Source organism: Spea bombifrons, chromosome 3 (genome assembly GCF_027358695.1).
Source record: "Spea bombifrons isolate aSpeBom1 chromosome 3, aSpeBom1.2.pri, whole genome shotgun sequence".
NCBI classification, from domain to species: Eukaryota; Metazoa; Chordata; class Amphibia; order Anura; family Pelobatidae; genus Spea; species Spea bombifrons.
Genome location: NC_071089.1, coordinates 119,971,555 through 119,984,054, shown reverse-complemented (window position 1 = coordinate 119,984,054; position 12,500 = coordinate 119,971,555). Strand labels below are relative to the sequence as shown.

General features: G+C 43.9%; 1 protein-coding gene and 10 non-coding genes across 11 annotated transcripts in view; 9 read left to right on the top strand and 2 right to left on the bottom strand.

Annotated features, from left to right (window-relative positions):
- Positions 1–12,500, bottom strand: part of LOC128482812 (uncharacterized) — a 379,467-nt gene that overhangs the window by 358,971 nt on the left and 7,996 nt on the right. Inside the window, exon 2 of the mRNA XM_053458734.1 lies at positions 11,074–11,189. Coding sequence (XP_053314709.1) covers positions 11,074–11,189 — 116 coding nt within the window. The remainder of the gene's footprint in view (positions 1–11,073; positions 11,190–12,500) is intronic.
- Positions 1,148–1,219, bottom strand: TRNAT-CGU (transfer RNA threonine (anticodon CGU)). Its single transcript has one exon. It is a non-coding gene; the product is annotated as a tRNA-Thr (tRNA).
- On the top strand, positions 2,368–2,441 carry TRNAN-GUU (transfer RNA asparagine (anticodon GUU)). Its single transcript has one exon. It is a non-coding gene; the product is annotated as a tRNA-Asn (tRNA).
- Positions 3,270–3,342, top strand: TRNAK-CUU (transfer RNA lysine (anticodon CUU)). Its single transcript has one exon. It is a non-coding gene; the product is annotated as a tRNA-Lys (tRNA).
- On the top strand, positions 3,445–3,517 carry TRNAK-CUU (transfer RNA lysine (anticodon CUU)). The gene has a single exon. It is a non-coding gene; the product is annotated as a tRNA-Lys (tRNA).
- On the top strand, positions 5,249–5,321 carry TRNAK-CUU (transfer RNA lysine (anticodon CUU)). Its single transcript has one exon. It is a non-coding gene; the product is annotated as a tRNA-Lys (tRNA).
- Positions 5,424–5,496, top strand: TRNAK-CUU (transfer RNA lysine (anticodon CUU)). Its single transcript has one exon. It is a non-coding gene; the product is annotated as a tRNA-Lys (tRNA).
- Positions 7,476–7,548, top strand: TRNAK-CUU (transfer RNA lysine (anticodon CUU)). Its single transcript has one exon. It is a non-coding gene; the product is annotated as a tRNA-Lys (tRNA).
- On the top strand, positions 7,651–7,723 carry TRNAK-CUU (transfer RNA lysine (anticodon CUU)). Its single transcript has one exon. It is a non-coding gene; the product is annotated as a tRNA-Lys (tRNA).
- On the top strand, positions 8,152–8,224 carry TRNAK-CUU (transfer RNA lysine (anticodon CUU)). Its single transcript has one exon. It is a non-coding gene; the product is annotated as a tRNA-Lys (tRNA).
- Positions 8,828–8,900, top strand: TRNAK-CUU (transfer RNA lysine (anticodon CUU)). The gene has a single exon. It is a non-coding gene; the product is annotated as a tRNA-Lys (tRNA).

Here is a 12,500-nt window from a genome sequence, read left to right as displayed (position 1 = left end):
CAATTAATCTTATGCAACGCCAGTTGTGCTTAAACAGAAAAGTGACATTATAAAAACAAAATTAGCAGAGGATGGTTTCGATCCATCGACCTCTGGGTTATGGGCCCAGCACGCTTCCGCTGCGCCACTCTGCTTTCTGTAAAGCTGTTTGCCCGAGGGGGGAATGCTGTTTTAATGCAATATCATCAATGACAGAAGTTATTAACCCTATGTAAAAATGACATCTAGCAGAGGATGGTTTCGATCCATCGACCTCTGGGTTATGGGCCCAGCACGCGTCCGCTGCGCCACTCTGCTTTTCATGGTGCTTTCTTCACAAATGATAAAACACATTAATTCCTGACTTTTTTTTCTCCAAATCTCTTCTTCAAGCTTCGAAAGGGCCAACTTTTTGCCACTTTCTTCCCAAATGATAAAAAACCATGAATATCTGACTTTTTTTTCCAAATCTCTTCTTCAAGATTCGTAAAGACAATTTAGGAGTTCAAGTTCTCACCATCATGAAATAATGTATAAACAGTTGAGATACAACTGTCAATTCTTCTGCTATGGTCACTAAGCCCTCTGGAATGCTGAAGGTTTAAAGTCATAATCCTCACTGCTTCTCTGAAGACAGTCACAAGTGGTTGTCTCTGTGGCGCAATCAGTTCGCGCGTTCGGCTGTTAACCGAAAGGTTGGTGGTTCAAGCCCACCCAGGGACGAGTGGGATGTTTTCCTGAAAACTTTCATTCCTGTGTTTGCAACACCAATGAGCTAATGATTACATTGAAAGACAGAAATGCAAAATCCTTAAAGCTTTCCAACATTAAGCTAAATCTTCTTATTCCACTTGTGGAAAGTTATTTTCCAGACAAAGCATGCCAATCCTTCCATGAAAAAACACATGAAAAACTTCTTGGCATAGTGCCAATTTTGGAATGCTTAGATTATTATTATTATTTTTTTGTTTTTTAACTTAGGCCACGTCTACAATACTACATGTTGTTAATAATTCGGGCAGCCGTTACCAAAATAGTGGCTGGCAAGGGGAGAATGCCGTTTTCATACAATATCATAAATGACACAAGTTGTTAACCCTACGTGCCAATTAATCTTATGCAACGCCAGTTGTGCTTAAACAGAAAAGTGACATTATAAAAACAAAATTAGCAGAGGATGGTTTCGATCCATCGACCTCTGGGTTACGGGCCCAGCACGCTTCCGCTGCGCCACTCTGCTTTTCTTATAGTGGATTGTCCGAGGGGAGAATGCTGTTTTAATGCAATATCATCAATGCCAGAAGTTATTAACCCTATGTAAAAATGACATCTAGCAGAGGATGGTTTCGATCCATCGACCTCTGGGTTATGGGCCCAGCACGCTTCCGCTGCGCCACTCTGCTTTCTGTAAAGCTGTTTGTCCGAGGGGAGAATGCTGTTTTCATGCAATATCATCAATGACAGAAGTTATTAACCCTATGTAAAAATGACATCTAGCAGAGGATGGTTTCGATCCATCGACCTCTGTGTTAAGGAGCCCAGCACGCTTCCGCTGCGCAACTCTGCTTCCTGTAAAGCTGTTTGTCTGAGGGGAGAATGCTGTTTTCATGCAATATCATCAATGACAGAAGTTATTAACCCTATGTAAAAATGACATCTAGCAGAGGATGGTTTCGATCCATCGACCTCTGTGTTAAGGGGCCCAGCACGCTTCCGCTGCGCAACTCTGCTTTCTATAAAGCTGTTTGTCCGAGGGGAGAATGCTGTTTTCATGCAATATCATCAATGACAGAAGTTATTAACCCTATGTAAAAATGACATCTAGCAGAAGATGGTTTCGATCCATCGACCTCTGGGTTATGGGCCCAGCACGCTTCCGCTGCACCACTCTGCTTTCTGTAAAGCTGTTTGTCCGAGGGGAGAATGCTGTTTTCATGCAATATCATCAATGACAGAAGTTATTAACCCTATGTAAAAATGACATCTAGCAGAAGATGGTTTCGATCTATCGACCTCTGGGTTATGGGCCAAGCACGCTTCCGCTGCGCCACTCTGCTTTTCTTGGTGCTTTCTTCACAAATGATAAAACACATTAATTCCTGACTTTTTTTTCTCCAAATCTCTTCTTCAAGCTTCGAAAGTGCCAACTTTTTGCCACTTTCCTCCCAAATGATAAAAAACCATGAATATCTGACTTTTTTTCCCAAATCTCTTCTTCAAGATTCGTAAAGACAATTTAGGAGTACAAGTTCTCACCATCATGAAATAATGTATAAACAGTTGAGAAACAACTGTCAATTCTTCTGCTATGGTCACTAAGCCCTCTGGAATGCTGAAGGTTTAAAGTCATAATCCTCACTGCTTCTCTGAAAACAGTCACAAGTGGTTGTCTCTGTGGCGCAATCGGTTAGCGCGTTCGGCTGTTAACCGAAAGGTTGGTGGTTCAAGCCCACCCAGGGACGAGTGGGATTTTTTCCTGTAAACTTCCATTCCTGTCTTTGCAACACCAATGAGCTAATGATTACATTGAAAGACAGAAATGCAAAATCCTTAAAGCTTTCCAACATTAAGCTAAATCGTCTTATTCCACTTGTGGAAAGTTATTTTCCAGACAAAGCATGCCAAACCTTCCATGAAAAAACACAGGAAAAAATTCTTGGCATAGTGCCAATTTTGGAATGCTTAGATTATTATTATTAATTTTTTGTTTTTTAACTTAGGCCACGTCTACAATACTACATGTTGTTAATAATTCGGGCAGCCGTTACCAAAATAGTGGCTGGCAAGGGGAGAATGCCGTTTTCATACAATATCATAAATGACACAAGTTGTTAACCCTACGTGCCAATTAATCTTATGCAACGCCAGTTGTGCTTAAACAGAAAAGTGACATTATAAAAACAAAATTAGCAGAAGATGGTTTTGATCCATCGACCTCTGGGTTACGGGCCCAGAACGCTTCCTCTGCGCCACTCTGCTTTTCGTATGATGGTATGTCCGAGGGGAGAATGCTGTTTTAATGCAATATCATCAATGACAGAAGTTATTAACCCTATGTAAAAATGACATCTAGCAGAAGATGGTTTCGATCCATCGACCTCTGGGTTATGGGCCCAGCACGCTTCCGCTGCGCCACTCTGCTTTCTGTAAAGCTATTTGTCCGAGGGGAGAATGCTGTTTTCATGCAATATCATCAATAACAGAAGTTATTAACCCTATGTAAAAATGACATCTAGCAGTGCAACAAGTGATAGTAGCCCCGATTCTGTGGGGTTTGCACAAATGTCACAGCCCAGTTAGCTCAGTCGGTAGAGCATGAGACTCTTAATCTCAGGGTCGTGGGTTCGAGCCCCACGTTGGGCGAAGATGTGGTTTTTATGGCAATTTCTCTAAAAGTTCCTGAGATACTGCTGAGTGCAACAAGTGATAGTAGCCCCGATTTTGTGGGGAACACGCAAGACCACAGCCCGGCTAGCTCAGTCGGTAGAGCATGAGGCTCTTAATCTCAGGGTCGTGGGTTCGAGCCCCACGTTGGGCGAAGACATGGTTTTTATGGCAATTTCTCTAAAAGTTCCTGAGTTACTGCTGAGTGCAACAAGTGATAGTAGCCCCGATTTTGTGGGGAACATGCAAGACCACAGCCCAGCTATCTCAGTCGGTAGAACATGAGACTCTTAATCTCAGGGTCGTGGGCTCGAGCCCCTCGTTGGGCGAAGATATAGTTTTTATGTCAACCTTTGAAAATCGCAGTTCACAGCCTACGCCCGTATTCCTCCCAACACCAATAAGAGTGATAATATGAAAATGCTAAAGGCGTTCATCTTCAAATTAGGATGTATTCATACAGCATCCATTGCGCTACTTATGAGCTTGGCATGTGTCATATGCAGATTTCATGCTTATTTATCGTCCACTAAAAGCCCACCAGTGGGGTACATGAAGGTATGGTAACCCGGCTAGCTCAGTCGGTAGAGCATGATACTTTTAATCTCAGGGTCGTGGGTTCGAGTCCCACGTTGGGCGAATATGTGGTTTTTATGGCAATTTCTCTAAAAGTTCCTGAGATACTGCTGAGTGCAACAAGTGATAGTAGCCCTGATTTTGTGGGGGACATGAAGTATCACAGCCCGGCTAGCTCAGTCGGTAGAGCTTGAGACTCTTAGTCTCAGGGTCGTGGGTTCAAGCCACACGTTGGGTGAAGATATAGTTTTTATGTCAACCTTTAAAAATTGCAGTTCATAGCCTACGCCCGTATTCCTCCCAACACCAATAAGAGTGATAATATGAAAAAGCCAAAGGCGTCCAGCTTCAAATTAGGATGTATTCATACAGCATCCATTGCACTACTTATGAGCTTGGCATGTGTCATACGCAGATTTCATGCTTATTTATCGTCCACTAAAAGCCCACCAGTGGGGCACATGCAGGTATAGCAGCCTGGCTAGCCCAGTCAGTAGAGCATGAGACTCTTAATCTCTGGGCTGTGGGTTCGGGCCCCACGTTGGGCAAACATGTGGTTTTTATGGCAATTTCTCTAAACGTTCCTAAGATAGCGCTGAGCCCCGATTCTGTGGGTAACATGCAGATATCACAGCCCGGCTAGCTCAGTCGGTAGCGCATGAGACTCTTAATCTCAGGGTCGTGGGTTCGAGCCCCACGTTGGGCGAAGATGTGGTTTTTATGGCAATTCCTCTAAAAGTTCCTGAGATACTGCTGAGTGCAACAAGTGATAGTAGCCCCGATTTTGTGGGGCACTTGAAAGATCACAGCCCGGCTAGCTCAGTTGGTAGAGCATGAGACTCTTAATCTCAGGGTCGTGCGCTCGAGCCCCACGTTGGGGGAAGATATAGTTTTTATGTCAACCTTTGAAAATTGCAGTTCACAGCCTACGCCGGTATTCCTCCCAACACCAATAAGAGTGATAATATGAAAAAGCCAAAGGCGTTCAGCTTCAAATTAGGATGTGTTCATACAGCATCCATTGCACTACTTATGAACTTGGCAGGTGTCATAGGCAGATTTCATGCCAGCTTTTTCTGATGTTTGCTGGTGGGCCTAAGCTTAAACCTTCAGATGACAGAGCCTAGGGGAAATAATATGACAAAAGATTTTTCCCTTCTTTGATAAAGCTTTTGACTTCTTTCTTCTATGTCAAATGGAGCTGGTGACCATCTCGAGTCCTGGCAATTTCTCTAAACGTTCCTAAAATAGCGCTGAGTGCAACAAGTGATAGTAGCCCCGATTCTGTGGAGTTTACGCAAATGTCACAGCCCGGCTAGCTCAGTCGGTAGAGCATGAGACTCTTAATCTCAGGGTCGTGGGTTCGAGCCCCACGTTGGGTGAAGATGTGGTTTTTATGGCAATTTCTCTAAAAGTTCCTGAGATTCTGCTGAGTGCAACAAGTGATAGTAGCCCCGATTTTGTGGGGAACATGCAAGATCACAGCCCGGCTAGCTCAGTCGGTAGAGCATGAGACTCTTAATCTCAGGGTCGTGGGTTCGAGCCCCACGTTGGGCGAAGACGTGGTTTTTATAGCAATTTCTCTAAAAGTTCCTGAGATACTGCTGAGTGCAACAAGTGATAGTAGCCCCGATTTTGTGGGGAACATGCAGGATCACAGCCCAGCTATCTCAGTCAGTAGAACATGAGACTCTTAATCTCAGGGTCGTGGGTTCGAGCCCCACGTTGGGCGAAGATATAGTTTTTATGTCAACCTTTGAAAATCGCAATTCACAGCCTACGCCCGTATTCCTCCCAACACCAATAAGACGGATAATATGAATATGCTAAAGGCGTTCATCTTCAAATTAGGATGTATTCATACAGCATCCATTGCGCTACTTATGAGCTTGGCATGTGTCATATGCAGATTTCATGCTTATTTATCGTCCACTAAAAGCCCACCAGTGGGGCACATGCAGGTGTAGCAGCCTGGCTAGCCCAGTCAGTAGAGCATGAGACTCTTAATTTCAGGGCTATGGGTTCGGGCCCCACGTTGGGCAAACATGTGGTTTTTATGGCAATTTCTCTAAACGTTCCTTAGATAGCGCTGAGTGCAACAAGTGATAGTAGCCCCGATTCTGTGGGTAACATGCAAATATCACAGCCCGGCTAGCTCAGTCGGTAGAGCATGAGACACTTAATCTCAGGGTCGTGGGTTCGAGCCCCACGTTGGGCAAAGATGTGGTTTTTATGGCAATTCCTCTAAAAGTTCCTGAGATACTGCTGAGTGCAACAAGTGATAGTAACCCCCGATTTTGTGGGATACATGAAGGATCACAGCCCGGCTAGCTCATTCGGTAGAGCATAAGACTCTTAATCTCAGGGTCGTGGGTTCGATCCCCACGTTGGGCGAAGATATAGTTTTTATGTCAACCTTTGAAAATTGCAGTTCACAGCCTACGCCGGTATTCCTCCCAACACCAATAAGAGTGATAATATGAGAAAGCCAAAGGCGTTCAGCTTCAAATTAGGATGTATTTATACAGCATCCATTGCACTACTTATGAGTTTGGCAGGTGTCATAGGCAGATTTCATGCCAGCTTTTTCTGATGTTTGCTGGTGGGCCTAAGTTTAAACCTTCAGATGACAGAGCCTAGGGGAAATAATATGACAAAAGATTTTTCCCTTCTTTGATAAAGCTTTTGACTTCTTTCTTGTATGTCAAATGGAGCTGGTGACCATCTCGAGTCCTGGCAATTTCTCTAAACGTTCCTAAGATAGCGCTGAGTGCAACAAGTAATAGTAGCCCCGATTAGAGCCCCACGTTGGGAGAAGATATAGTTTTTATGTCAACCTTTGAAAATCGCAGTTCACAGCCTACGCCCGTGTTCCTCCCAACACCAATAAGACTGATAATATGAAAATGCTAAAGGCGTTCATCTTCAAATTAGGATGTATTCATACAGCATCCATTGCGCTACTTATGAGCTTGGCATGTGTCATACGCAGATTTCATGCTTATTTATCGTCCACTAAAAGCCCACGAGTGGGTACATGCAGGTATAGTAGCCCGGCTAGCTCAGTCGGTAGAGCATAAGACTCTTAATCTCAGGATCATGGGTTCGAGCCCCACGTTGGGCGAAGATGTGGTTTTTATGGCAATTCCTATAAAAGTTCCTGACATACTGCTGAGTGCAACAAGTGATAGTAGCCCCGATTTTGTGGGGTACTTGAAGAATCACAGCCCGGCTAGCTCAGTCGGTAGAGCATGAGACTCTTAATCTCAGGGTCGTGGGTTAGAGCCCCACGTTGGGCGAAGATATAGTTTTTATGTCAACCTTTGAAAATCGCAGTTCACAGCCTACGCCCGTTTTCCACCCAACACCAATAAGACTGATAATATGAAAATGCTAAAGGCGTTCATCTTCAAATTAGGATATATTCATACAGCATCCATTGCGCTACTTATGAGCTTGGCATGTGTCATACGCAGATTTCATGCTTATTTATCGTCCACTAAAAGCCCACCAGTGGGGTACAAGCAGGTATAGTAGCCCGGCTAGCTCAGTCGGTAGAGCATGAGACTCTTAATCTCAGGGTCGTGGGTTCGAGCCCCACGTTGGGCGAAGATGTGGTTTTTATGGCAATTTCTCTAAAAGTTCCTGAGATACTGCTGAGTGCAACAAGTGATAGTAGCCCCGATTTTGTGGGATACATGAAGGATCACAGCCCGGCTAGCTCAGTCGGTAGAGCATGAGACTCTTAATCTTAGGGTCGTGGGTTCGAGCCCCACGTTGGGCGAAGATACAGTTTTTATGTCAACCTTTGAAAATTGCAGTTCACAGCCTACGCCGGTATTCCTCCCAACACCAATAAGAGTGATAATATGAGAAAGCCAAAGGCGTTCAGCTTCAAATTAGGATGTATTTATACAGCATCCATTGCACTACGTATGAGCTTGGCAGGTGTCATAGGCAGATTTCATGCCAGCTTTTTCTGATGTTTGCTGGTGGGCCTAAATTTAAACCTTCAGATGACAGAGCCTAGGGGAAATAATATGACAAAAGATTTTTCCCTTCTTTGATAAAGCTTTTGACTTCTTTCTTGTATGTCAAATGGAGCTGGTGACCATCTCGAGTCCTGGCAATTTCTCTAAACGTTCCTAAGATAGCGCTGAGTGCAACAAGTAATAGTAGCCCCGATTCTGTGGAGTTTACACAAATGTCACAGCCCGGCTAGCTCAGTCGGTAGAGCATGAGACTCTTAATCTCAGGATCGTGGGTTCGAGCCCCACGTTGGGCGAAGATGTGGTTTTTATGGCAATTTCTCAAAAAGTTCCTGAGATACCGCTGAGTTCAACAAGTGATAGTAGCCCCGATTTTGTGGGATACATGAAGGGTCACAGCCCGGCTAGCTCAGTCGGCAGAGCATGAGATTCTTAATCTCAGGGTCGTGGGTTCGAGCCCCACGTTGGGCGAAGATATAGTTTTTATGTCAACCTTTGAAAATTGCAGTTCACAGCCTACGCCGGTATTCCTCCCAACACCAATAAGAGTGATAATATGAGAAAGCCAAAGGCGTTCAGCTTCAAATTAGGATGTATTTATACAGCATCCATTGCACTACGTATGAGCTTGGCAGGTGTCATAGGCAGATTTCATGCCAGCTTTTTCTGATGTTTGCTGGTGGGCCTAAATTTAAACCTTCAGATGACAGAGCCTAGGGGAAATAATATGACAAAAAATTTTTCCCTTCTTTGATAAAGCTTTTGACTTCTTTCTTGTATGTCAAATGGAGCTGGTGACCATCTCGAGTCCTGGCAATTTCTCTAAACGTTCCTAAGATAGCGCTGAGTGCAACAAGTAATAGTAGCCCCGATTCTGTGGAGTTTACACAAATGTCACAGCCCGGCTAGCTCAGTCGGTAGAGCATGAGACTCTTAATCTCAGGGTCGTGGGTTCGAGCCCCACGTTGGGCGAAGATGTGGTTTTTATGGCAATTTCTCTAAAAGTTCCGGAGATACTGCTGAGTGCAACAAGTGATAGCAGCCCAGATTTTGTGGGGAACTTGCAAGATCACAGCCCGGCTAGCTCAGTCGGTAGAGCATGAGACTCTTAATCTTAGGATCATGGGTTCGAGCCCCACGTTGGGCGAAGATGTGGTTTTTATGGCAATTCCTCTAAAAGTTCCTGAGATACTGCTGAGTGCAACAAGTGATAGTAGCCCCGATTTTGTGGGGCACATGAAGGATCACAGCCCGGCTAGCCCAGTCGGTAGAGCATGAGACTCTTAATCTCAGGGTCGTGGGTTCGAGCCCCACGTTGGGCGAAGATAAAGTTTTTATGTCAACCTTTAAAAATTGCAGTTCATAGCCTACGCCCGTATTCCTCCCAACACCAATAAGAGTGATAATATGAAAAAGCCAAAGGCGTTCAGCTTCAAATTAGGATGTATTCATACAGCATCCATTGCACTACTTATGAGCTTGGCATGTGTCATACGCAGATTTCATGCTTATTTATCGTCCACTGAAAGCCCACCAGTGGGACACATGCAGGTATAGCAGCCTGGCTAGCCCAGTCAGTAGAGCATGAGACTCTTAATCTCAGGGCTGTGGGTTCGGGCCCCACGTTGGGCAAACATGTGGTTATTATGGCAATTTCTCTAAACGTTCCTAAGATAGCGCTGAGTGCAACAAGTGATAGTAGACCCGATTCTGTGGGTTACATGCTGACATCGCAGCCCGGCTAGCTCAGTCGGTAGAGCGTGAGACTCTTAACCTCAGGGTCGTGGGTTCGAGCCCCACGTTGGGCGAATATGTGGTTTTTATGGCAATTTCTCTAAAAGTTCCTGAGATACTGCTGAGTGCAACAAGTGATAGTAGCCCCGATTTTGTGGGGTACATGAAAGGTCACAGCCCGGCTAACTCAGTCGGTAGAGCATGAGACTCTTAAGCTCAGGGTCGTGGGTTCGAGCCCCACGTTGGGCGAAGATGTGGTTTTTATGGCAATTTCTCTAAAAAAGGGGGGAAATGAGCGGGGAGTGTTAAGACGCTGCTCCCGCGACCAGGAGGATTCTGGTATCTTCTACTCTGGGAATGTCGTGGAACTTAAAGTGGATTCTTGTTTAGCGATGGCACCTATACTGTGGAAGAAATCCTACGCATAATTCTGAAATATGTATCCTTACGCTCTTAAACAGAGGGCATTAAATCTATTATTGTTAAAGCACTTAATGCAATTATTGGTACAGCGATAGCGGGGCATTTGTTTATCAACTGACTTCAATCGAGTTTCGTGACAGCAGTTTATATTTTGTTCTTGGTATACTTGATTGAAAACGAAAGCCTTGTTATTTGTCCTAAAGACACTTAACTTGTCCACGATATTAAAACGTCCATTGGGATTGGTACAATACGCATTACATGGGGAGTTAAACGTATAAAATAAAACACATCCGGCAGCAGGTTGTCTGTTCATGAGGTCTTGTGCTGGTGAGACGCTGGACCTCGAAGGTGGATAAAGAAGACGATGTTCGGAGTGTTCTCTTTTGTTGTTACCCAGGTCCTTGTAGGTGGCCATTACCATCTGTCTTCCGCTGTATATTGACTGGGAATTCATGGCATTCTTAACGTTTTGGATGTTTTCACCATTCAGAGCAGCGGCTATATCATTTTCTCTGAGCGCGGCACATTGGGCTGGAGTGAACTTAACTGCATAGTTAAATCAGTGACCGGCCCCTGTATAATGTATAGTTAAATCAGTGACCGGCCCCTGTATAATGTATAGTTAAATCAGTGACCGGCCCCTGTATAATGTATAGTTAAGTCAGAGAGACAGCCCTGTATAATGTATAGTAAAATCAGCGAGTCTGCCCCCGTATAATATATAGTTAAGTCAGAGAGACAGCCCTGTATAATATATGGTTAAGTCAGTGAGACAGCCCTGTATAATATATAGTTAAGTCAGTGAGACAGCTCTGTGTAATGTATAGTTAAGTCAGAGAAACAGCCCTGTATAATGTATAGTTAAGTCAGAGAGACAGCCAGCCCTGTATAATGTATAGTTAAGTCAGAGAGACAGCCAGCCCTGTATAATGTATAGTTAAACCAGTGAGACAACCTTTAAAAAACTAAGAAGATGAAACCGTACCCGAAGGTTCTTTGGACGTAGCCGGTTACCCTTTGCAGTTGTTCTTCTGTGAAGCCGGAGACGGTCGGAGGGCGGCTCCAGTAACAGAGGAGGAGAAACAAGATGGACGTCTGCGCCTGCAATGATTTTCTGTCCTTAAAAATGTTCTTCATTTTCATTTTGAAGCAATAAATGCTGAATCATATATTATTTTTATAGTTACATTTCTCTAACACACTGCGTAGAAGGATAACCCTTTCATACTAAAGTATTTAGCCAACATTTACATAGTTGCTAACATTCCTGAATTTGCCGGGACAGTCTCGTTCTTTTTTTGGACAGGTGTCCGCAAGACATAAGGGGTGGAGAATAAAATGCTATGTAACTCTGCCCACTTTACGCTCCGCTCCCTTTCTGTCCAGGGAAAACGGCAGCAAAAGTTGGCAAAAAGTTAGATATAACGACTGATTAAGGTTTGAGTCTTTACAGCAGGAGAAACGGGCGACCAAAGGGTTGCCGAATGGGGCCGATCTGTCTGCGGGTCCTGGGTTTCTATCTAACTGTCCCACTTTATTTAATCCTATAACATGTATATTTATATGTAAAGGGCCATTAATCAATCAGAAAAAAAGGAAAAAAAAAAAGGAGCCAAAGTTTAACTCCAGAGGTAAACAGCAGAAAAACAGCCCTCGGGGGATTACAGTAACTGCAGTACCAGTGGAGTGGCCAGCAGATGGCGAACTGCAAAGCACATGGCTGAGGGTATAGAAAGGGGGCATTGGGGGGTTTTATGGAGTTCAGTAGTGATAGATGATGAAGGTGAAGGATCCTTGTGTCACCGGGTTCGAGGCCTGTCCATCAGTGGAGTGTTTGAGAGTCTGGGAGGAGAATCTCAGAAGTAGGGCTGCAACTAACGATTATTTTAATAATCGATTAGTTGGCCGATTATTTTTTCGATTAATCGATTAATCGGATAAAAAAATACATTATTTTAAATTGAAGAAAAATTGCAATAAAAAACGTACAATTTACACTTTCATCTCTTTATTGCAATGGCCTCTCTCTATTCAACTTCTTATTTTACTGACATAATAATAAAAGCTACAAGAACCCAAACAAGGTGTTTCTCAAACTAGGTTTTAATACAAAGTTATTAGTAAATATTAATTCATATGTTAACTATTTTTCATATTTAATAAAAACTGAGAAAAAAGCCTTGTTTAAATTTTTTATTTACCAAACTGCCCCCAGTTATGCACATCTGACCCCCAGCTTGCCACTCTGCCCCCATATATGCCTTATACCTCTTATATGCCAGATTCCACTGTGCCCCCTGATATGCCACTGTGCCCCTGATATGCCTTATACTCCTTATATGCCAGTGATATGCAACTGAGCCCCCTGATATACCTTTTATCCCCAGATTTGTTTTATGCCCCCCTGATATG